Source organism: Pleurodeles waltl, chromosome 3_1 (assembly GCF_031143425.1).
Source record: "Pleurodeles waltl isolate 20211129_DDA chromosome 3_1, aPleWal1.hap1.20221129, whole genome shotgun sequence".
Taxonomy (NCBI): Eukaryota; Metazoa; Chordata; class Amphibia; order Caudata; family Salamandridae; genus Pleurodeles; species Pleurodeles waltl.
In genome coordinates, this window is record NC_090440.1 from 934,153,183 (window position 1) to 934,179,905 (window position 26,723).

The 26,723-nt window shown below is 42.3% G+C and overlaps 1 protein-coding gene across 1 annotated transcript in view; it reads left to right on the forward strand.

The window, feature by feature from the left end:
* LOC138284786 (cell cycle control protein 50B-like) overlaps nucleotides 1-25,748 on the forward strand; it is a 156,278-nt gene extending 130,530 nt beyond the window's left edge. The window contains exon 8 of the mRNA XM_069223940.1: nucleotides 24,324-25,748. Within this exon, the coding sequence (XP_069080041.1) occupies nucleotides 24,324-24,505 (182 nt within the window). The 3' untranslated portion in view covers nucleotides 24,506-25,748. The remainder of the gene's footprint in view (nucleotides 1-24,323) is intronic.
* The last annotated feature ends 975 nt before the right edge of the window (nucleotides 25,749-26,723 follow it).

Sequence of the window (26,723 nt, forward strand, 5' to 3'; positions counted from 1 at the left end):
TACTTCTGGCGACATTGTATAAGGTGGTATCCTCTGATTCACTGCATTTGGCTTCATTGTTATTTTTACTGTCCCAACTCCTTTTCGGTCCCTTCTCTTTTCCTGGAAAATCCCATTCTTCTTGTAAAACTGTCTCTTCCAACTCATCAGGCAAATGAGTGAGACAAGCTGATACTGTTCTGTCATTTTACAGGGCACTTCTTCAACATTTGTTTGAATTTCTATTTCTTTGGGTGTGCAGCTAATGGAACAATTTAGCTTACACAATAGATCACGACTTAAACTAACAGGGCTTGAATCACAAACCACAAATTTGTGCCGGTCCTCAAATAAACCTATTTTTACTGGGACATAATTAGTTGCTACTGCTACCACCTGAGTTATTTTTCCTGACAAGGGCAAATTTGGTACTTCGTGCATACATCCAGTCACACACACATCCGCACACACTCCCAAACAGACACGCATTCACATTTCACAACATACGCGCACTCACACGTCCGTACATGCACACACGCATTCAACACTCATCACACACCCGCATTTGTGCACGCATATATTCAAACACCTCCCCCACACACACACATCCCCCATCCTCCTCCCCTGTCGGAGACCCGACTTACCTGGATCCAGGGGGTTCCTCCGGCAGGAGACTGGATGGGGCACTGCTTCCGCCAGCAGTGCCCACCAGCAGAACACCGCCAGGCCGTATTATTTGTCATTATTCGGCTGGCGGCGGTCTACTGGCGTGGCGCTGCTAGTGGTTGCAGCGCCACCTTACCGCCATCCGCTGACACGGCCACAGCTGGATTCTTGTGGCGGAAATCCGGCTTTGGTCATAATATGGCAGACTGCTGGTAGCCGCAGCGACTGTCTTTTGGTGGCCGTCGACGCTGCGGTAGGTGGTTTCTACCGCCAAAGTTAAAATGAGGGCCAGAATGTCGACCATAACAAGCACAGGAGCCAAAGTTAGGAACAATAAATGTATACTTTAGATTTGGCATAGTAAGCCAGTCCTCAAATTATTTACAATAGTCATGATCTTGAAGAGCATTTCCAGGATCAGTGAATGGAAAGGACCCCAAGAAGGAGGCTACATCATCAGATGGGCATATGGGTCCACGGAGTATTAGTGAATAGTAGTCTCTTGTGCAGGTCCACCTGAAGGAGTGCCATCCTCCATAGTGTAACGAGCCATCTCGGTGAGCAAGGAATGCTCATAAGAGGCCACGCGAATCAGCCTTAGTCTCAAGGGGCACGACCGTGAGTGAATCCTCATCGGGGACATCAGCAGTTCTTGGTCCACAGGAGACACTGGTATAACAGCAAGACACACTGCAGCCAAATGTTCGAAGAGGCACCATACGCAATGAAAGGCTGGTTGCACGCACCGTAGGAGTGGTCAGCATGACAATGACTAATCACGCTCCAATTCCACCAGCAAGGAAGCATTGAAGATCTGAACCATGCGATCACTGCACAGTTGAGCTGGTGGCAGTGGCTCCATTGCTTTGTGTAGCTGAAAAGACACATCCACTGCGAATCAGAAGAAATAGCAGCAGTATCCCGCCAATCAATGTCAAAATAATTGGAAAGCCGCCAAACACACTTGAAAAGAGTGAATGGATGGCCGATGGGAGGTCTCCAAAGACGGTCTGGAAGATGGACACAAATCCAGACCCAACAGCCTTAAAGAAATGAACAATCCCAGCATGCTTGAGGCATTAAAAATTCTCCAAAGTGCTTGGGGAAGTTGGTATATAATAGGGATTGTATCTCGGTTGATGATCTTGCGATTTGCGGAGCACACGTCTCTCTAGCTGATGTCAATGCGACTTGTTTCTGAAACAGTAGTGCCTTTAGTCTGCTCAGCTTGTCATAATTTACATTAATAGTATCAATGTGAGGCCACATGTCTGATACTTTTATCTCTCGTATGAGTGGGAATAAAAATTGTCCACAACACGTAACGACCTTAGAGACTGAAATTGCATAGGAAATTCCTGGTCGCATACCGCAACAGCTTTGGTTGCTCAGCACCACATAACTTTGATTCAAAAATACATGAAATGCCGGTTGAATCAATGGGACGGGAGTACCCGTCAGAAACCAGGCCAAGTTTGCGACCCCAACATTGCAAAGGCTGCGAAGGTACACCTGCTTGCAAATCATTGGATGACTAACAGTAGTCTCACATTTGCTTCCGCTAAGAAAGACCTCTGTATCGCCGTTCAGACATTTGTAATCAAAGGGCAAATCCCACTCTTCTTTAATTCAGCTATCACCCAGTCGCTCGTACCTGCTCACAGCAAGATGTTTCAGTCATTTCGAAAAACAAAAAGTGGAAATGGGCAGATTAATTATACCATGTAAGAGCCATGATGTTAAAGGAGACTCTGCAACTGTGAAAGGCAGCTTTTCTAACTTCTCTATATGAAGCATGGTAACTCTCTTCCCTTTTAGCCATTGTCTGCTGTTCCTTGGCTAAATTAAACGCAGTGAACAATTCACTACTGTTAATGTATTTCCATGGAATTCGGCCATTTTCAATATCTGTAACGTTCAACCTAACTGCATGATGGAACACAGCTGACTTTGGCCATGATATAAACAGGACATGTCTGTCTGAATGATATCTATCACAGATGACACTGTTTGTCAGTGAATCAATTCTGTTGGACAAAGTGTTTATGCAGTTATCGTCTACAGCTAAAGCCTTTTCTAAGTTTTCCCCATCTATTTGCTTTAAGCGCGCAGCAGCTTCGATCTGAGAAAGCTTCCAAATTTCGTTATACATAGCATATATGAATCTTTTAGAGCGTGCTTTCTAGGACCTACCAAAAGTCCTGCAAGTCTACATCTTCAGAAAGACTTCCTTAACATGTTAGACACTACCCATTGTTGGCACAGTTTACCCACACTGTATGTTGTAACTATACCTGTGTGTTGACCCGAGATAAAGCAAGGGTCTGGCTGGCTGATCTTGAAACCTCCTGAGGATTAAAAAAATTATGTGCCTGACATCCATTGGTGTCTATTAGCCAAATTAACCACCCCCGGGACTGGAAAGTGAAGAATTATAATTACCAGCCTGAACCTTTGCATCTAGCTCTTCCTCAGTTGCATTCAGGAAGAGTTGGCAATCGTTGAACTTTGCAGGTGTGGGGATGCTGGGCGTGTTCATTTCTTTTTATTTTTGCTAACCCCAGACAGGATGTCTGTTGAATGGTTTCATTTAAAAAGATAATTTGTACAGAAATCAGACATGCTCTAAATAAAGCTTCCCTACCCTGTATTTACCAATCTTGTGTTCCCCATACACTTTTTAAATCAACCATGTTCTTCCAGTATTTGTAACCTTCAACTGTGAGATGGGAAACAAATGACTAAATAATAAATCAGTTTTGTATCGGTTAGCAAAATTTTCCAAATTTTTGAAGGAGATAACTTGAAATAATATGACGCTGAATTCTTTGTGTCATGCCCAGTGAAAAAGTAAACTTATCTGAATACCATTTCAGACTCCCCACAGGTGGTGTAGAACAGTGTTTCCACTGTGTGTAGTTAAGTACTGGTCTGTGTCTGGTGTCACGGTGCAGGTAGTAATGTCCCCAGTTATTATAACAGAACATTTCCTCATAATTCATTGTATGACTATATGCATCATCACTTTCAAACACTGATTAGTTTTTCATTTCAGTTATACATAGAATCAAATGTCTGGACATCCCAGTCATCAGATGCAACACCAGGTGTAATGACATCTGTCATAGAAATCTTAAATACATATGAAATCTGAATGACCTCAGTAGGCCCGTATATATCAAATGGAATGTAGTCCCACACAATACCATCAGGAATTGGCACAGTTGAAATGTTCAGAAGGGACAAGTCTCTTTGGACCTTAAGTGAGGAATGATATGGAGTTAAGACTTTATCCACAAGCTCAACTGAGGAGCATTCAGGAAGGCAATGCCCATTTATAAGTAAAAAGAAAACAGTCACAAACCCAATCCATAGGAACAATGCATAAAATGTCAAACAGAACCATAAATAGTTCCATTGGTGAATTAAATAGTTAATTCTAAGCCATATGTACAGCTTATGTGTCTTTGATACATTTTCAGCCACTGGAATGGATGAGTCTGAAGACAAGGCATCAATGTCGATGAAATAACCAGAGGCAGTCTCTACAAATACGGGAGCAGGTGCATTATTAGTAGACTGATGCACTTCACGTGGAGGCTCATAGTAGACGGTGTCATCAGTCTGTGTAGTGTTGGTGTAAAAAACAGCCAAATCTTGGACAGGTGCTGTTGTTGATGTGGTAACTGGAATCAGCAGGAGCTCATTTTCAGCACTCCCCATGGTCGAGGAGGTGTTTGAAACATTGTTGGACATTGTTCTGTAGTCCGAAGCAGTGTTGCTCTACTTTGAAGAGGTATGTCCTGTTGGGTAGTGAGAGGGAATCGGGTCTACTTTGCAGGATCGGCCACATGGTGAACTTTGACATCATCAATGGAAATGAATCTGTTTGCTCTGGAATCAGGCAGTGATGGTTAAGATGACAGTTGTGGTACCTTGTACTCCCAAGACTGGGACTAGTGCGCTGTAGGATGTACCGAATTCCTTCTTCACAGTGATCTTTTCACAAACCAGATCCCCGACTTTAGGAATCCAGCCAGTGGAAGTTGTTGGTGAATCCCTTATTCGTAAGTTGGCAGTAATGCCGGATGATTTATCATCACAAAATTGCTGAAGCTCCTGTAAGACAGTGAGACGTTCATTTATGTCAAGGGGTGTGTCTCCTGCCACCAAACCAGGGTCATAAAGATCTGGGACATCCCAAAGAGAACCTCATAAGGAGTGCGTTGTCCCAAGGACCGTCTTGGCCAATTGTTCAGTGCTCTCAGCTAATTCTGTTAACTTCTCATAAGTCAGTCCTGCGCATTGGGTAACATCTTTGCACATGAATCAAAATTCATCTTCTGTGTATGTTTCTTATTGCTCCATCTCTAGAGTTCCCATAATCAATTCATTTAATTCTAATTTTAATCTTGGCACATTCACTGTTCTATCTTTCTCCGGTGTCTCTTCTGTTCTAACATTCCTGTTTGTTGCACCTGTTGGGTACAGATTGGTTAGACAATCAGCTACTGTGCTGAAAAACATTGCAAACTAATATTGTTTCTCTGGGACATATTTTGCGGGGTACTACAATGTACACTCATAATCTGATCTGGTGTGGACATGTAACGAAGTGGAGTTCCCTGAGGAAACCTTGCATCAAGAACTGGTCTTGCTTGATTTAACATATGGTTAGGTACTGCAATTTGTGTAGGTGTTAAGGTCGGGACACAAAAAGCTATTCTCTCCATCTCCAAATTGTTGGGCTATAAAGATCTCTGCAAACTAATTGGTGACATCCCTGCAGATACTGGTGTTTCACGGACTGCCGAGACATTAATTCATTGGGCATTACTTCCAGGGTTACCTGAAGCATACAATGTAACAACTGGACCTATAGTGACAGGAACTGTCAGTGCATTGGGTCCGATGGGTCCCTTTGATGCTGCAAAATTTGCGTTCTGGTACTTTGACCTGTTAAAACAGTATTAAAAACCTTGTCCTGTATGACTCTGGGATAACATTGACATTGTCTGCACAGATGTATACATAGGCATGGTCTGATTCTGGTTAAACGTCTGCACAGGAGTAGTCACATTAGATGTCTGCTCCAACTGATTCACATTAGGACTTGGTATTTTCTGATTTATAACTGGGCTAGTAAAGGCCTTGGGCGGTATTAACAGTCAGAACTGGTGGATAAACCATGGGCACTTGTGTCACTAAATTTGCAGATGTACTTGGAACTATATGAATTGGGCTCTGTGTACCTGGAACAGTTAGCCCATTTGGGCTACCTTCTGTACTGCTGCGTCAAATTAATGATACAGTGGGGAATGTTTTAGCCAAAGCTTATTTATAAACTCATCTTCTGAATCACTTTCATATGTGGCTGTCTTTTTACCCTCTTCTGCTGTCTGTTCTGCTTACGCTGTCTGCTTCTTTGATTTTGTATTCCCATCACCTTCCTCTGTGATGGCTGGAAATATTTCCACTTCATCTAATAGTTCAGCTCTACACATGTTTTGTTCTGCATCCCATCTAGTTTCTGCATATGTCTTAACTGCTTTCTGCATTCTGCTCTCAAATGCTGCAGTTTCTTTTTTTGTCTTGCAACAAGTTCCCAAATAGCAAGGGCTTCAAATTGTGCAGGTCTTTGAGGAGGCTTTGTTTCGCACATTACTCTCCTCAATTTGTCTAAAATTCTCAGATTAAACATTCCATAACAAGGAAAAGTTAATGGACCTTCATTTTCTGCGATCTTACACCATTGTTTAAGCCATATGCGTGCTGAAACTCCTTTTATTTGACACCTTGTATACTGGTGTTCCCTTGGGTGCTACCTTTCTACCCTCTCCAGCTGGAATAAACATCTCTCCTCTGAGCGCACTTCTTGAAAATTTTTATTTTTGCACAATTTCAATAGTCACAACAATCTGAATAAAAATTCAGAAAGTAAATTCAATCCTACAATCCTTTTCGCAATGCGTCCTCAACCAATAGTAACACAGTACTGTCCACCAATACCAGCGTGGCTTTCACACTAACCAACCTATCTCAGCGCATCACAAAATGACATCACACTCACTTCACTCAGCAGCTGCAATCGCTTCACAATTCTCTCACACAACTGCACACTCAAACCTAAGGCACAATATCAAAAGCAAAAATCAAAAACCTGTCTGCACCCTACGGGTAAGGATTAAATGCTTTGAAAGCTGTACAGGCTACACTTCCGACTGTGGCTTTTGCAGTTACACACGTGACCAGCAGTTCACACTCTGGTTGATATAGATCTGTAGGCCTTTCAGATTCACTTAATACTAACCACAACCCTCACTCACTCAAGGAACAACTACTGACACTGTCAATGGCACCTCATGACACATACCTCACTGCAGACAATAAATTAAGCAAGGGTCTTCTACACTTCTGCATTATCCTGGGATCTGAGGCCTCAATGGTCCCATCAACAACAACCACAGACAATTTTTGAGCACAGAGTGACACAATCACTTTGAGTATGATGACTGCAAAACACGTAACAACATCATACTTTACCTCAATCTTCAAGCAAAAAGCATCACAAGTGCAAATCCCTATTTATACTCGCACAACGTGTCAGTTGTAGTCAAAATTCTGGAACTTCACCAATCTCTGAATTGCAGTATGGGGCGAATTACAGGGTGGGTAAAATTTGGACTGGGCAATGACATGTGAACTCCCTGTCACTTATGGGTTGAACCCGTAACTTAGCTACAAGTATTGTGAATCCTAACTCCCTGTACATGCTTGTGTGGGGACAAAAACATGTGGGCAAAAATGTAAAAGGAGACACAAATAATTTGGAAAAATATATATAGGACTACAGAATACTTGCTAGAAAAATTAAAAAGTGAGTATCAGCATGAAAGATTCTGTCCTAGAAAAAGGGACGCCGAAGGGCAGTGGCAATCTGCTGAGAGAGAGATATACCTCTCCAAGGGACAGCATTCAAGGATTCATCATCAGCAAAGTATCTAGATCAGCAGCAAAGTAGAGTCAAGAATGTCATCAGGAAAGGTGCAGAGAGAGAATCTGACTCACCTTTCAGAGTCCATCCCTAATATAAAACATATAATCAAATTATTTTGTCAGTTCAGTGGCATCATGTCACACAAAAGGGACATCATCCAATCAAAATGTTAGGCAAACTGTTGATTTTTCAGTTTGTTTGGTTGGCAGGGATTACTATGGGATCGTCTCAGTCCCATGTGAGTCCATGGACTGCTAGCTACATTTTGTTCCACGTTATATCCAGAGGCTTGAATCATCCTTATAAGGCCACTAAACTGCATTTTTCTCATTTGCACATACCTTTAAACTAAGAAATCACCCATTAACATTGAAAATGCAGATTCATTTTGATACTAGCAATTAGTCCAGAGTATAAAATACATGTTTACATCATTTTTGATTCACTAACATATTTTTTAATAAGGAAGGCACAATTTTGATTACCAACAGATGAAAACATAAGCACAAATAAAATGTGTCAATGCAGCTCTTTACATTAGGACGTCAAACATAAGGCATAAATTGTCACCTTCTGCTGACGTCTGGGTCACTAAAAGCATTACTAGACTTACACACTCCAACACTGTGGATGGCTCTCTTTGTCAAACAGAGAAAACCACAGACATCACCAAGAAAGTTACAGAAAGAGAGCCAAGCGTGTCCATGCAAAAGACCCCTTGAGTCACCTACAGAGAGAAACACAGAGAGAAATACAGAGACAAACACAAAGACAAACACAAACACAGAGGAGAAGAAGAAGAAATCCTAGGTAGGGTAGGACGCAAAAAACAGAGGCAAGTAGAAAGAGGAGGCCGTGCAGAGACAACAGCGAGCCAGCTACAAACAGATTCTGGTGGAAGGAAAAAGAATTGCTGTCCACATTTAACCTCATATTTCAGTTGAAAAGATATCCTTTGGCAATTCAAAAGCCGGTATGAATAGGATAGCATGCCCTTCTGTGGCAATTTTTATTGGTATAGCCACACGACCTATTTCATATAAGCACCTCATTTTATTTATCTATCATCTTAAAAGGTTGCATATGGGTGCTGATAATTCTGGCTCCTATAGGCTCTGTAGAGGCCTTTGTGAATTAAGGGAATGAGATTTGAGAATGTATATTTTTATTTGACAAAAATCCCCATTTGTCTGTGGAAGCGTTGTATTTAGCCAGCTACCCCTCCAACCACCAACTCCCACCAGGCCTGCCTTGCCCATATGCGTTCCTTTGTCCAGCATCTGGTCCATTCCAGAAAGGGCTATTTTACCACCTACACAACAATGAAGCTACATTCCCATTCTGTTAGTGCTCATCCATACTAGAGTTATGAGAATGATTTCAATTGGTTTGCGTCTGCATGTTGGTGTATCATGCAATTTTCATGTTGATTCTGTTATGTGCCTTGTCAAGGTCTATTTTTAGGTCTGACGTTAGCCAAGATCTTTTGATTTTGCTAAAATATGTATAATATACTTACAAATAGGTTCTTTCACCCACCTCTCTTCATTCATTGGTCTGTTTTGTCATTCACATTTTGCTTCAGTTCACTACAGCATATAGCATGAGGCAGTGGATCAGCCTACTTAAGAAGCCTCTGGTTAATGCCACTGAATGCTGCATTTTGCTTTCTCACAAGGGGCACATCCACACACAAGCTAGTTCCATTCAGTGCCAATGTGTTTGTTGGTTTTCCTGTATAATTACTTTAGTAAAACTTTTAAATTTTTCCCTCCCTTCTTTCTTTCTTGCTTTCTTTCCTTTGTTTTTCTTTGCCCCTTTCTTCTTTCCTTCTTTCTTGTTTTTACATTTTATCATTTATTTCTCTTCTCTTTCCTTTTCCTGTTCCTTCTCGCTTTCTTTCATTCTTTCCTTGACTTTTTTTTGTTTTTTCATTTTTCCCTTTTTGTTTCTTTTTTCTTCCTCTTCTCCTTTCATTTGTTTTCTTTTTCTTGCCCTTTTTTCTGTTTTCTATCTCTATTTCTCTCTCTTAAAGGAAAGAGATTTGCAGTCAGTGTCTGGCTGATTGAGATGTTTTAGGTCTGTGTTAGCCAAGACCTTTTGATTTTGCTGAAAGTATGTGTAAAACATAATTACTTTAAGGAGTTTCAGCCAGACTTCATCCATTAGTCTGTGGTTGATGTCCTTCACATTTTAGTTCCACCCACTCCAGCATGCTTTAAGGAGCACTGTATCAGCCTTCTTCAGCCATTGGATGACTTCATTAGGCGTTACAGCAGAGCAATTTCTTTTAGATTGATAAGGGCCTGGCATATTCCCAATAACAGTTTTTTGTTTTTTTAAATGACAAAGCTAGAACTGCCAGAAGGCTGCAACCAACCCCAGACCTATTGACTTTGCCAATGCTTGTTTTGTATTATGGTGTCAATGTTACAATACATTTGAATAAACCAAATGTTGGGTCAATCCTGCCCCTTACTATGTGCCATTGAGTATTCTTAAATGCTCCTTTTTGTAGGCAGTTGTTTACACTCTACGAATCCATCATCAGATCGTCAATAATCTAAATAGTAAATAAATATCACCATCTGTATGAGGGAACACTTTCTTTTGAAGAGGTCACTCATTCTAAAACAGTGATACTCAAAGTGCGGCCCTCCTGACTTTTACATGCAGCCCTGTGGTCAACTTCAGCACCAAGCTTCTGCTTACTTGGCTCAGCACTAACATTCACAAAGATGTTAAATAAAATGGGCAATCATTTATTTATAGGGTCAACTGATGTAAGAAGAAAGAAAGGAAGGTGTTCTGCACCACTTAACTTTAGGAACACCATTATTTTGAAGGCCATCTTTCAGCAAAACTGTAAAAATTATAGCCTCTTCAAAATTCAAAGTGTATTTCATTAACCTGCAGAACCTTTTCACCGTAGTACATCAGATTATAGCGGTGCATCGAGAATTATTATTTTTAAGTGATTGTTTTTAAATATGATTTTAGATAGTCATGCTTCCCTCCCCTACCCCTCACTATGACACCAATGCCAGTAGTGAAGTAAGAGGCAAGTCAGTTGTTTTGTGCACTTTTTGGGTATCCTGGGTTGGTATCTAGCAGGCAATGGCGGCAGATGCGCATGCTGAGCTCCTCTCACTCACTGCGCCCAGGTGCCAACAGTCCTGAACCCTGACCCTGTTTGTAGCCTGGGACTTGGGGATAACTACTCAGACTGCAGACGGAGACCTTTGCTGGGCTTTCCGGGGCTTCAGAGGACCCGCACTCCGGCAAGCGGCCTGCTTCACAGACCAGCACCTCTGGGAGCGCACCACAGGTGTTGGCCCATACAACGGATGTGGAAGCTTGACTCCCTCAGACCGAGGTTGTTCCAGTAGCGCAGATTCAGAGCCTGAACTAATTTAGGCAGGCCTAGGACCGGATTGGCCCCTACCTCCGTGACCGTGGGAAGGCCTGAAAAGGAAGCTGCCTCTGCTACTGAAGTCACGAGGGAGGAACAGCAGTAGGAAGCTCAGTGCACCTTCCCTCCTCACACATCAAGTATGCAGAGAGCTTGCTGTCCACTCGGGGAGGAGAAACAGGTGGCCTGGAGGAATATGAAGACCTAGGCTAGAGGGGAGTAGCCCGTGCAGTTGATTGCCCTTCGTTGCCCCAGAGGGATATAGAGCAATGCTGTGGACACCTGGCTAACCAGTACCAGGGAGACTGCGTGAAGAGGCCACAGGATCGGAAGGAGATCCGCATTATCTGAGCAGGCAATATCTGGTGACTCAGCAGTGCACTTGCCTCCATATTTGAAAATTGAAGTGCAACAATGCAATAAACATACTGGGACCCAGAGCAGGTGGGAGCACCATTACTGCAGGCGGAAGTCGCACTGAAAGGCGCTACTCAGTGCCATCTAGCCAGCGAAGCTCCCAGGACAGCAGAGCTGGTCCCCCCAAGCAGCACCAGAAAGACTGCCAGGCCCACTCCCCTCACCCCCCCCTGCACTTGATTACCTGAGACCGTGCAGGGAACGAAAGCTGGGGGAATCATAGGGAAGACAAAAGCGACGAAAGGCAAAGGGCTGGACATGCCCTTAGTGGTGGACGGAAAGGGCTCCACTGATCCCCAGGACGGAGGAGGCCCCCCTAGCAGCACACACTGCGGTTATTCTGGCAGCTATAAAGGGTAACTGTGGTCCAGAAACAAATGAGCACCTTTCTACCAGTGAAGAAGATAGTACGCCAACTAGACCTTAAGTACGCCCTCATCTTATCTGCAAAGTTGAATGATACATAAAGAGAAAGCTCCTTTCCTGTTCTTGGCTCAGGAGGCCTGGACTGGTTGGAAAAACAAGGACTATGGTCAGGCCCGGAGATCTAATCGGCGAAGGACACAGACTGGCAACAGTGCAAGACCGGTAAAGTGAGTGGAGCCAGACGTAGATCTTCACTGACGAAAGCAAAGACGAAGGCAGAGAAGGAAAGAGCTGTGGAAGAGATGAACTGCAGAGGTTTTCTGGACAACAACAAATGGAGGGCCATAGCACCAGAGGATGGGGGAATTGGATGGACTTTGGGGGTTTCGACTTTACCGGTAATTACCCCAATGACGTTGGACCATATAATCTGAAACTGGTGCCTCGCTCTCACATATGGACTGTAAGTACAATTGGGAACCTGCATATCCTGGGGCAAAGCAGGCTGGATTCTGGCTTTTCATTGATGCTCCATATAAACTGAGCTGTCTGCATCTGGGATGTTGGGGCAGGGATTGAGAGGGTGGGTACAGCATCACCTTATTATGATCGGTATAGCAACTGCAAGGACCACTCCTGAATGACCGTGCACACAGTTTCTCTTTCATGTTGTTTTTGTTAAGGGCACACACATACCGTGAATTTGGGTGGAAGGTGTGGCATATTCCAGATCACTGAACGGTAAGGAAGAGAGGGGGTGATTTGGGGACTGTCAAAACTGACACACACACTTGAACAGGACCGGCAGTGATAAATCAAACCCCTCTCACTGACGGCCGGACAGCACAAAATGGACATACCGAACCACCATGACGTACGCAAAATTTAACCCTAGTGTTCTGGAATGTTATTGGCCTTGGGAATAAAGTGAAGAGGGGCCTAGTGACTAGAGCTTTCAATAGATACAAAGCAGATGTGCTATTTCTATAAGAAACCCACGTGATGTACTGCCAATACCACTGCCTGGGAAGAGGCAGATGTAGGATGGCATACTATGGTAACATACATCAGGCTCTAGAGGGGCAGCACTCCTCATTAGGAAGTCTGTAGCATTTCATGTCCTTCGCACATGGTTCTGGCAGGGAGAAATAAGGACCTAGTGAGGGAATGGGAGGGTGAGACAGTGGCCCTTCTTAACGTGTATGTCCTGGCAGGCCTCCAGTTGCCAACTTTACAAAAGTTGGACCAGCTCCTTCCCGAGATCCTGCAGTCTCTGACCATAAGTGTCAAGATTTAGTTCTAGCGCTCAACACCAGACTGGATAGAATGAGTACCAAACCAGAAAGGGAGGTCACAGTGGGAAAGTTAGATGCGTTTGTGCAAGCTGTGGGAGTGGAGGATGTCTGGCAGTCCCTTCATGAGCAGGAAAAAGAGTTCTGTTACTCACGCTCACACAACATGTCCTCCAGACTGGACTACTTTCTGACATTTTGAAATATACTGGGTAGGCTCTCTGATATATGGCGAGAGGGATATCTGACCACTCGTCTTTGAAGATCACCCTCACCACAACTAGAGAGCGAGAACCCTGGGGCGAATGTCTGCATGGCAGTTGGCTAATAACAAGGTGGTCAAAGCACTCGACAGGGCTACTGAGTTCTATTTACGAGAAAACAAGGAAACTGTCAAAAGCGCCTCTGGGAAGGGTATAAGGCAACAATGAGAAATGTGCTGGTAGCAGGTGACGGAAGAGATAAGAGGGCCGGCTCCAGCCGCTACAAACGCTAGAATACCCAATAGAGAGACTGGAAAGGGAACAACACCTGCCCTGCTGCAACCCTAAGCAAAGCCTTAGAATGAACACATATGGAAAACTGGTAGGTGGCACCTCATTAAGTAAAGACCTCCTTTTGGCTACACAGAAGCACATTTATAATGCTGGAGAGGAGGCAGTCAAACTGCTTGCCTGGTCAGGAAGAAGGGAAAAGAAATGCATGTGTGTCCAGGAAATTCAACTGGAGACGGGGGAGATGATCAGGAGCCGTAAACACATTGCTGCAGCTTTTATGACATGCATGGTGGGTTTCTACACACCCATGGTAGAGGTCTCGGAGGAGGAGACTAGGAGGTCTGCCTCAGACAGCCCAGTCAAAACTCTTGAGCCCAGAATAATGGGAAATGCTAGAGGTCGATCTCACAGAATCAGAAATTACAGTGCTGTTGGCTCAACTGCAGGGAGGGAAAGCCCCTTGCCATAGTGGCCTGCTTGCGGACTTCTTTCGAAAAATCTCCAGGAGAGTATCCAAACCGCTGTACCAAGAGGCCCTCCAAGTCAATAAGCTACCAACAGACATGTGCACAGGGACAATTATTCTCATCCCCAGTGCCCTGAAACCCGGGCACATGTGTTAATTCTATCAGCTGATATCTTTATTGAACGCTGACACCAAAATCCTTGCAAAAGTTCTGGCCAACAGTCTGCGTGCTGTGCCAATGGACTTGATAAATGCAGACCAGACGGGCTTCATGGCTTACCACTCGAAGCAGAACCTGCTGTGCCTAAACAATAATATCACTCAATCTGACATGAAGGGTTAGCCCTGGACCATTGTATTGAGGGACGCAAATAAGGCATTTGACTCAGTGAAGTGGACTTTCCTGTTCCTGCTGTTTGAAAGAATGAGGTTTAGGCCCAATTTTATTAGCTGGGCAGTTTTTGAAGTCTTCCCCCACATCAAAGGCATCACTGGATATAAGCACTGGACCTAAGCCACCACAACTTCAGTACACTTCTAGACCAGTGGATTCTCTGCTGTGTTGCTGAAGGACTGCCACTCTGTGGACTCCTGCTGTGCTGATCTGTTGCCTACAGCTCTCTTGCCTGGTAGTGAGAAGGACTAAACCTGCTTCTCCCCAACCCAAAAGCTAGAGTGACTCCAAGGGCTGGTTGGCTGGCATCCTTATCTGAAGTCTCAGGGGTACACAAGACATCCACCCACCCTACTTCTGCGCCTGGACTCTGCCATCTTTGAGTCTATCCTGCCAGTTGGTGTCACCGCAGTCCTGGACCCTTTGAATTCCCAGTGGAACAGACACGTCCTCTCTGCTGAGTGGCGCATCCTCAAGCAGAACCGATGCATCGCCACTGCTGCGTGGATTGGACCCAACTCAGAAGACTTGTATCGCTGCCACATCACACCACCTAGGTTTGACGCATTGCCTTCAGAACCGCCTCTGAGCAACGCTTCCCCAAAACAGGTCCCCGCATCCCTTCAGTGGCAGCTTTAACGATTATGGAAAAGCTCAACATTGCAGCTTCACCACTCATTAGAACCAACGCATCGCCTTGGCTGCGTAATGCATCCTCGACACTGGCCTTCACATTACAAGCCCAGTTGGTGGGATCATCATCGCCCATGCAACAGAAACCTCAACGCATCTTGGAACCAACACATCACATGGGCATGCATGAGGCATCTTCGACTCGGATTCACGCAATGCTCCGCAACCAGGATTTAAAGTATTTTGTTCAGGATGCCTAGCTGGATCCCTGTATGCTGCCTGCACTCCATCGCAGTAAGCCTGAACTTTTGACTTTGTCCGGTGTGACCAGACATCCCTGGTTGGCGCTTTTTGGCGCAATCCTGCATTTTATATTTTAAAAATTCACAACTCAAGTTCTACTATTTAGATTTTTTGTTGTTTTGGTCTTATTTTATTAATTAAGTTCTGTTTTCTAACCTAATGTGGAACTCTTTGTGTGGTGTCTACGCTATTTTACTGATTGAAGTGTTGTTAAAATCCTTTACACATTGCCTTCAAGTTATGCCTGACTGCTCTGCCAGGCTTCCAGATGGTGAACACAGGTTAATTTGGAATTTGCTTGTGCCTTACCCTGACAACAATTACGGTTGCTGCCTGACCAAGGCTCACACCCCAGTCAACCAACAACCCAATTGCTCACACTTATCAAACAACAGTCTGCTCCAGTCTGTATTTAAAACTAAGCTTAATCAATCAAGTGGGCTGAAACACCATTTCAAACCTTTCTCCATGAAAAGGAATATTCAGTAAATGCTGTAGGCAACCTTGCAGGAGAGAAGTTCTACACTTTGCTAGTAAGGCAGAAAGATGTACTGTCACTGAAAACACAATATAGAGATAATAGATGCTTGTCTTTGTGTAGCATGGATCCAAAAACACATGGATGAGCATTTTGGCTTTATCTATCTCCAGAAATTTGGTTTTATGAGACCTCTCTTCCCTTTATATGAAATATAGGGGACACTTCAGTTTTCACACGTTTTTGTGGAGGTCAAATGTATATTTATTTCATGGTTTTCTCCAGGTGTGCTCTTTGCTGAACACTTGCATTGTTTTTCTGGGAGTTATTTATGTTGGAACAGAACTAGGTCGAAAAAATAAACATGTGGTCAGCTTGTGTTGTTTTCCAGACAGACACAGAGTTAGAGTATGATATTTGTCTGCATAGGACACTACAGATAGAGCAAACAGGCTCATCTTTGCTTGCAGGCAACTGTTTGAAAAACTCCAATGTTCTTTTTGACAAAGAAGAAACCTAGTTTGACTTGGGACCACAGTTTAAGAAGAGAATATAAGAAGACCATGCAACAACCTCTGAACTCAGTGACCAATTGAAGTACCTTAAGAAGTCCCAAAGGACCAAAGAGGTATATTCACCATCACCACAAGTCATCGAGGGCTTCTGCTGTAACTTAATGTCAACATGCTCTTCAATATTGACACTTTTATAAATGCTGAAATTAATATACCTGAGGGACTACTTTAACGTCTGGACTATGTTGGATATTGTTGTCTTCTCTGTCCAGATATCAAGGGGTACTGTAAACAAGTCGGAGCACACAGGTTCTAGTATTCCCTTCAGTTCCTCTCTCAGCCTCAGGATCGAATCACTCAAATGCCACAATGGCATGGGACAGCTACAGCTGTCCACCAATCCGAAGGGATGTTCACTCCAGATGAATGATTGCAATGTCAGTGTATTGCCATCTTATTCAGAATTCACACTCTATATGGAGCAGCTGATATCGATCTAAACAATAAATCCACTCCACTAAAGCTGATTAACACCTCCGAGAGATAAAACCCCATATTAGGAAAGACTGAAGTACCCAAATACTGAAACAAGAAAACCCACCTCCAAAATACACTGTAAAATAGTAGAGTATGTATACAGGCACCAGAAGAGACATAATTAAATTATACATGTCTACTGGTTTCAGAACATTTTTTATTATTTTTATAGTAAAACATTTTGTCATTATTTTCTTGCATTTTCAATTAGCCCATACATACACAATTTTAGTCAAGTTCATATTTTACTCGGACATAATTTCTTTTAACCTAGACCTCCCAACCATCAAATGCACGTCATTCAGACACTCAACCTAAAACATACCATGCATACCTCACCTTTCATACCCTCAAGTTAAAACATATGTAGTGCCTTCAGAGGGAACATCCTACAATGAACGATCTCAACTGTGAAACACAGACATTAACTCGTGAATACATTATCAACATGTCTTATTATAGCTCACAAAACACTTTTTACAATGTTTATATATTTCAGTTTACTTCTTTTTCACATATACAGTAGACATCTGGGGTTGCTTAAATAGTAGGTGTCCACAGGCTTAGGTGCTGGTGCCAAAAGGCTTTTAAGTGTTAGAGATCCGAAGATCAATCACCTTTTTCAGGGCACACACTGAAGTAGAGAGCACACCCAATTAAAAACAAGAAGGGGGGGGAAGCAAGGTGGCATTGAATAGGAATAACATGTGCAGTGGAAAAGAAACTGTTAGAACCAGTATGTACATATGCCTCATCTCTCAACAAAAAAGTAGAATCCCACTCATACCTACATTTCTTCATGACTTTACATTCATACAGAGTGAGCGTGTCCAATCATTAAGTGCACCCGTGTCATGCATTGCATGTCCTATCCAGTCATCACCCAATAAAAAGCTGGGCAACCTTGTAACCCTATACAGTGCTCAATACTAAGTTGATGAATCAACCCCAATGTGAAAGAGCCTCACTTATAAAGTGAGAGAAAGTCACCTTCTGAAAGCAGCAACTCCGAAGCAGGGACAGAAGGTACCCCGAAGTCACTCAGGAATAATTAGCTACTTCACTCCATATCTGTGCAGGGAATCCAAGGCAGACGGAAACATCAAAACATCAATGGGGAATCAACAGCTGCAGTGAGTTTAAAGCAGAAAATCATACAGGACCATATGTGAAAGAAGGCCTTTGTAGAAAGATATCTTATAATCGGTATCCTTAGTGTGGAAGAGCGGTAATAATGCAGTCAAGAAAGAGTACAACAGATGGTGTTCTCCAGTTCTAGTGCCTCAATGTCCCAAAAATCAGGAATTCATGGGATGGGCCTCAGCAGGCTATTCTAAAAGCAAAGGAACAAAGAACACTGAACAAATCAATCAATTCCCCTCTGAGTCAGATGAGACTCACAGTAAGCAAAGCATTGTATGACTAGTGCATATGTCCAATCTCCCAAATGCATAATGAATGACTAATGGTCATATCTAAGGGCAGATTTACATAGATACCCTATGGGTTGCAAATGATTTAATATGATGAAAAAGGTTGAAGTCAAAAGACCAGCCCCCTAAAATCAGAAGAGGAAAAACCTTGATCCTTGCTTACCAGAGTCAAATTGCCTTCCACATGTTCCCAGCCATATCTCAAATCGGTGTACAATCTCGCCATAAACCACAAAACACAAGTGGATTAGGGTCCTGGCAATGAGGTTTAAAAAAAAGGGGCAGCATGGATGTAATTAACGAGAAATGCTGTTGGACACATCTTCCTAGAACCACTGGTGTGGAACTCAGGCCACTATTGGATACAGTGTTGGTCAAGTTGGAAGAAACGTTGGCAAACAAGCTACAGAGTAAAATGCTTGCACTAACGATAGTGCATATCCATAACACACGCAGGGCCGGCTATCATGAAAGTGATAAAGAGGAAAATGCTGGAACTGGTAAGTAAAAAAAAACAATGCAGGATGCACAAACGGCCCAAGTGTTAGCTATTTTGAAGTGTCATTAATACAAATAAGAATACCTAAACCTAAAACCTATACCCGCTCAAGCAAGAAGGAGTTGTAATGGAGCTCCAATCCATAGCGGCCAAACTGAAGGTCTGTTATTAATAATCAAAGGGAATATACTGATGAAAACAGCAACCTATGTGCAAACAACGCTGTAGGTTGCTAAGAATGAGGAGCTGCCAGTAGCTCAGATTCAAGACTGCCATGAGATCGGCATCTGAAAAAGACACCAAACATAAGAATACACTGAAAAATCACCAAAAACAAAAAAATAAACAGAAAATATATTATAATAAAGGAATTTGTTATATATAAATCTATTGGTGAATAATGCAAAAACCACTATAGTACATAAATATCAATATATGCATTAGAGATGCCATAAAAAAAAGTGTTGGCTTAACCCAAAATACAGACAGCCCAAAAATAAAGGGGGTGACCACATACATGTTTCCTTCTATAGTCACTGAGGACAGGCTCTACATTCAGACAGGGATGATGATCTGTCCAAAATCAGAACATGGAAGAATGCACCTAGAAAGAGAAATTACTCCGAAGTCCTAATATAATGAGGTGAGAAGGACCCAAATGTACTAAAGGAGACGATCTGAAGGAGACACCATCCAGGGCTACTGAAACTAAAAAAGATGAAAGGTCGGAAACTGGCACACAACCCCTGAATTAGTTTACAAAGCATTCTCCCATGGTATACGTCATTAAGGCATTTCTTTACTGTATCCAGATAGAAAATCCAAAAAACTTCACATTTTTTGCTGTACATTGTACTGTCCCTAATCTGTAGTTCTTCAATCTTTTCTACATTGGTTCCTAATGGCAGACGTGTGTTCATTGTACCGTATCCTGAATTCCCTGCCAAATTCTCCTACATAGCCCAACTGACAAGGACACACAATGAGGTGTATTATATTGTATGCCAAGTAGTTGGTCCTGCTTTCCAGTTTGATTATTTTTTTGTCATAAGTGACTGTGTCAGAAACAATAGCTGTGTTGCAGGCATAGCAATGGCCACAGCGGTGATTTCCTCAGGTGGGATTAGTCCTGCCTTCGATTTCTGTATAAACTGACTGTTGATTTTAGGTCTTACTTTTACTGATTTAACTTTCAAGTTCCTTTTACGGAACCAAGCCCTCTTTCTCTGTATTCAAAATGTGCCAGTGTGTGTTAATGACATTTCTGATTTTGCTATTGATGATTGAATGCCTAACAACACACACTAGTTTATCAGCCTTTTCTTGATGTTGTTTCTCAAACATACAAATTCGATTGTAGTACTTTGCCTGCTTGTAAACGTCTCTAATGAGCCTTCTGGGGTATCCTCTGTTCAGGAGTGTGTCCTTTACAAATTGGGCATTGTAATCATACTCCACAATGGTGCTACAATTCCTCTGTATTCTGAGTAATTGGCCAAAGGGAATACTTTGGCATTGGCATCGCTCTCATATTTACTCCAAATACTCAGAAATTCAAACTTTGTGTTGCTGATATTAGGGGTAAACCTTAGGTTTTCATCACAAAGGTTTATCCAGCTGATAAAGTGGATCTCTTCTCCCCTCCCCCCAATTGAAAAAACGTAATTTATAAATCTTGCCTAACCCTTAAAAGTTTCATGGTGCTATTTCATTATAGATGAATTTATGTTAAGAAAGGCCCATATAGATGTTTGCCACCCTAGAGGACAGGTGCCTCGACCCAGGCTAACTCCTTTATTTGTCTGAAAAGATCCCCATCAAATTCAAGGGTTCTCTGAAGTTTCTTCCCTCCCCTGCCCTGGTTCCTAGTTGGCTGCACTGACAAAACCGGGTCGCTAAGCCTATAGAGTGGCAGCACAGCTCACCCTACTCAGGTGTGAGTGTGGCTGTGCTTAGCTCCCCCCTCCAGTTATTATCACAAGTTCATAGATACCAAACATGATATATCTACCACCTCTGGATAAAATATTACAGCTTAAAAATAATAAGGAATCCCCAGTGTTATACTGTGGGAACGGTAGCCCTCACAGTAGTTAAAGTGAATTTAGGAGTTTTCCACTACTAGGGCTTGTAAAACCTGTCCTTCCTTTTAATTACACAGCACACTGCTCTTTGGGCTACCTTGAAATAAAGGGGGTGTTTAAGGCTTGGCAACGGGTTTTAAATGCCAAGTCGACATGGCAGTAGGGCACTGTCGTCAGGCTGCAATGGCAGGTCTGGGACAAGTTTTAAAGTGCTATTTAAATGGGTGAGACAAGAGGTGCTGCAGGCCCATTGATAGCATTTGCAGGCCCTGGTTATATAAAATGCCACTCTACAAAGGACTTACATATAAATTAAATATGCCAATCAAACCATTTTTTGGGAGTGAGCACAAGCACTTTAGCACTGGTTAGCAGTGGTAAAAATGTACACAGTCCAAGGGCCAACAAGCAATAATCCTGCAACAAATCGGAGGAGGAAGGCAAAATGTTTGTGGGTGACCCTGTAGAGAGGACAGATGTGACAAAGAGATGCTAAAAAGCTCAATATTCCTGTCCAGGTGCCGCTATCAATAACACTTAAAAACTGTAAACCTAAGTGTTCGGCAACGCTTTTGCTGCATTTAGTGCTGGGATTCTTGAAATCAAGCAAAGTGATCTTCCTTTCTCCAGGTTTTGCAAAAAACGTACTTATTGAAATAAGAAGCAAAACACATAGAATAGGCTAAGATCACAGCTAGGCTGTCAATTGGTTTGAGGGGACTATTTGAAGTCCCAGAGGATGGTTCCAGAGTCCAGACTATTTGCCTCTGTTTAAGATGTCTGTGTTAACACTATGCACTATTGCTGATGGAAAAGAGCAGCAAGGGGGCTGGGGAAGTTGGGACATTTGTTATTATTAAATGTAATACTTACACATTTGAGCAAGTACTAACAAGTACTAGGATATTGGAGCTCCGAGGCACTCTGTTTATTTCCTGCAACAACAAAGCTAAAAAAAAAAAATGGCGAATGGGATACCATAGCTGAGATGTAAAAGTTAATTCACAAAGCTAGCAAAACAAGAATATATGCTGGAAATGGAGAGAAAATATTTTAGAGGCAATGGTTAAACAATTGTATCTCAAAGAGATTTCTAACCAAAGATACAAAGTTTGTTTTACCAGAGGTAGTTAGAAAGATTGGTAAGCTTATCAGATATAAGCTATTTGTGAGAAACAAAGATAAACAACATTTGAGGCCCTTAAATAAGTTGTGTAATAGTGCCTCACCCTGAATTAGATTGGCACTTACCACTATGAGAGGAATGTTGCAAAATACAATATGCTGTCCAGACAATCTCCCTTTTTCCAGGGTAACATCAGCTAGCATCGCTGTGGACTGTCTCATGGACTGCCCAACCCTCCTGTTAACCCCCCCCCTCCAAAATGCTGCTCTTCTCCTCAGACTGATTACATTGACATAATGAGCCTGATTAAGAGCTTTGTGCGTCCGCTGAACTTCCAACGGGGAGGTTGCTGCCATAGTGGCTGCCTCCCCACCAGGCCCATTAAGAGTTTCCTGCTAGGTGGGTGGAACCGGAGTTTCCTCCTGCCAGTCCAGCGGGAAATACCCTACAGCATTGTTTCCAGCTCGTAATCGAGCCGGCGGCCATGCTGTAGGATGCAGGATGCAGGATGCACCAGCACCCTCGCAATTGAACATTGCAGCAGTGCTGGCCAGGGGGGAGCCTGCACTATCCATGCCAAGTGCAGGGGCCCCCTGCACCTGTTCTCCACCAGCCTTTTCATAGCGGTGTTACCGCTATGAAATCGCTGGCGGAGAATGAAGTCATAATCCCCAGGCGGATTAGGACTGCCACGACCACCGGGACAACTAATCCTGGTGGTGCTTACGGTCTGACCGCAGCAGGACTACTGCGGTCATAATGTGGCATTTGGGCCCGCCACATTTGATGGTGGTCCGTACGCCACCACGAGCCTGGTGGTCAAGAGACCGCCAGACTCATAATGACCGCCACTGTGTCTGGGGACATGAGACTCCATTTGTCTAGGCCAGCCCCCCGAAGGCCTTGAGTCAATAGGGCAGCTCCCTCCCTTCTCTCTCGATTCATGTGTCTATCAGTAGGCACTCTAGCCAGTGCTCCACTGGTTCTCCAGTTCCAAGGGCACAGCAAACGGCCCCTACAATCAGACACCTGGTGGGATCTGCTGGAGCTCCAAAAGAAGACGTCAGTTCAGGAGCCCAGCTAAAACCACCTCTTACGGCACACTCTAAAGGGGATAGGCAAACATTGCTGCTCCACCTGGAAACGTCCATGATTCTGAAATTTGCGGAGTAGTCCTATGGCGATCAGTACACAGATTTGCCAAACACTATTGCTTGGATTCTGGCTCTGAAGTGGATTCCCATGTGGGCAATGTTTCTCTGCATAACTTGTTTGAGGCTCGGAGTGTAAGTCATTGAGATCAGTGCTTGCTGCAGACAAATGTGATGTACTGAAGATCATGAATTTCAATCCCAGCAAGGCAGGCTCAGCCTTTCATCCTTTAAAGTTGGGTGAATGGCACCATCTCTTACTCGGAATCCTTACAGATGCTGGTTATTTGCAGTATGTGAAAACAAATTATTATTTGTTGGTTAATCAATTTTGTTTCTCTTCTGACTTCCAACATTCTCTTATAGAGGATGAGTTTTCTTTCTGTTCTATGTTTATGAATATTAATGAAGCTCGAAGGAAGGTGAAGGAAAATCGTGTAATCCTAGTTCTACGAGTTGTTTTGAGGCAAGACAGACTCCAACTAATGTGTATAAGGAAATCTTTATTCATCTGATCCTGGCACCTTACAATAACTTGCTCCTCACAGGGGACTGCCAATGGCCAAACCGACAGTGCAAGGCAGTAAATGTCACTTGACAATCCTCTTTCTGGCTCCATTTCCTTTGTTCTTTCCCTTCGGTCCTTTTGCCCCAGTTAAAATTAGTTTCTAACTAAGAATCCGGGGATGATGCAAATATTTTTTTCAGAACGAGGTCTCTATATTTGCAAGAACGTTCCACACAACTAAAAAAAAGTCGTTGTTTATGAATTTAAATAAGATAACCATTATGGACAACACTGATTACAAATCTAGTTTCCTTCTTATCAACTTCACCTCTCACAAGTAATATTATGGTTTGAGGGAATGTTCAGGGCAGTAAATTATTTGTTGTAGGTTATCCATCTGGTTTACTGTCAGGGTAACCCTTGAGGCAGTTTAGTCTAATGTGGTTAACTATTCACATGTATGCCAGGCTTATAAACCGTAATTGAGAAAGACAGTGCAACTTTCATACTTCGCTGTAAGAGTGGTGAAATTAACTTTCAACTATGTTTACTTCCTTAATCTTCTGTCAGATTACCCAGTTTTGAGCTTTGGAGGCAAGAAGAGGGTGATTTTCAGCAGTGTATCCTGGATGGGTGGAAAAAACCTGTTTTTGGGAATCGCGTACCTTGTCTTTGGCTCACTGTGTGTATTCACTGCATTTATAATGCTGCTGGTACATATAAAATACAGTAACCAACATAGAAATGTTTAGACTTAGGTTACAATTTTTTCAATCACTTTGCATCTACTTCCTCATACCACAGTAAGCCAAACAATCTTTGGTAGTCCCATTTTACATTTGGCATTGCTAAAAATAAACAAGCAGTGATTCTGCACTGCAAGCTGTCTGTATTGTATAAATCCCTGTTCTTGGTTGCAAATCATATTTATTCCAAAATGTATGTTAAAGTGCCTGGTTTTAAAATGCTCCTTGCTTCCAGTTTTTGCTGTTCCAAAGCTCTGCAGGCGGCTATTTAAAGGAAATATAAATGTGGTAAGATATTTGCGCATTATTCAAGGGATGTATATTTTAAAACCGAGTTTTTATACTTTTGTTTGTGTCCTAAAAATAGCAAACCTGTATACGGCAAATGTATACATTGGCCTGGCTTCCGAATGAATCATTGCGAGACTGGTGTTTACCTTCTAGCTGTATTGTGATTGGCTGAAACCCTCTAAGACTCAGAAGGTGGTCAAACATCTTACTAATGTTTGTGGGTGCGTCTAAAAATGTGGGCACTCTAAACATAGTTTTGTTAATAAAAAGTGGCTTACTGCAATGGCCAATTTGTAACTGGATCTTTAAAATCCACAGTGTTCGAAGTTGCTCATATATTGGTACTTTGTAGAAAGGATTAATTACCTTTTTTAATTTTTTTATTTTTTTATTTTTTAAGTATTGTCGCTTTATCCCTCTACAAACGTATCTGTTTATATGTGACGGAGGCACTTTATTTCTCATCTTCATTGTTGTGGATGTGCACTACACCTCTCATGGAGGGCTGCAGTGGGTACTGATTTTCTGGGTGGACATGCAGTCTCATTCACAAACGTAGCTGAAAAGTGCATCCAGAAAGAGCCATTATAAATACATTCCTTTTGTATCTGTAATCAGTGTCAACATTTATATAAAATAAATGGACAACACAAGTGTGCATTCTTAAATCGTACCAATATTTCATGTTTGTGAAACTGTTTCTGTGAGAGATTCCTAAATGCACTAGAAATGATGAGCAATTATATATGGATAAGAAGGATCAAAGTGGCTAATTGCATATTACTGGGAAAGTTATGATAAACTTGTGCAACGTTTATTCTGATGAAAGAATCACCTGAATTTGATTCGGAATATCTATGTCTATAAAATCTACTGTTTAGACAATTATTTTTTTGCAAAACAAACGACATTACTGTTTACGTTTTCAATTTAAATAAAGAATATCTTTTAAATGATATGGAGTGATCAATGCTTAATTTTTAATTGTATACGATATTGCAGTGCTCTACTTATATAAAATTAACCTGTTTTAAGATTCTGCGAAATGCACTATGTTGAAAACCCAACAATTAAATAAATACCTAGAGTTATTGCGATTTTGTTTGCAACAATAATGAACACTCTTTAGCTCATTTTTAAATTTAAAAAATACCCAGTTCCATAAATAAGCCTGGACTGCTACACCATTTCACCTGACCAACAGACCTAATATAATTTTGTGTATACATCAATAGATAGTTTTTTAATCAAGATTATGTTTGAAATATTGCTATTTGGAATTAAATCTAGATGTTTCTTATCTCCTGATTACCAACTGGTATCATAATGTCTAACATTATAATATTTATTTCTGTCACTCTATAACCGTGATAGGATCACGGCAGAGCATTATGCTGAACATATGATTTTAATCAGAGTTGGCTTCTTAGTGGGATATTCCCTTTTGTCCTCCTCCGCTTTTCAGTTTTATCCAGACTATACTCAGTTAGTTTTGCATCAGTCTTGATTTAGCTGTCATGGGTTAGAATGAGAGAAGGCAAGCGACTGAAAACTCTTATTGAAATCCATAAACTAGCCCACCAAGATCAAGTCACAGTCCTTACTCCAAATTCCTCCTCTAATTTCTCTTGGGAACAGGAGCAGAAGAACAAGAAAGATACCATCTTAAAACTGATTAAGGTACCAAAATCAGAGTTCGCTCCAAAGGGGTATTGGGCACAAGAATTAACTATTTGCAGATATTTAATACAGGTAGATTCAGAACACAAAATTCAGGATACAGCATTATAACAAGTTTGAAATTTAATTCTATTAAACTGCAGACACGCATGATGTAATGCTACTGCCTTCCATTTCTGAGTATTTCAGTCAGTCCCAGAAGGTTGAGTGATAGGAGTGCTCCCCTAAGCTCAAGGCCCTGAGCTGAGTATTG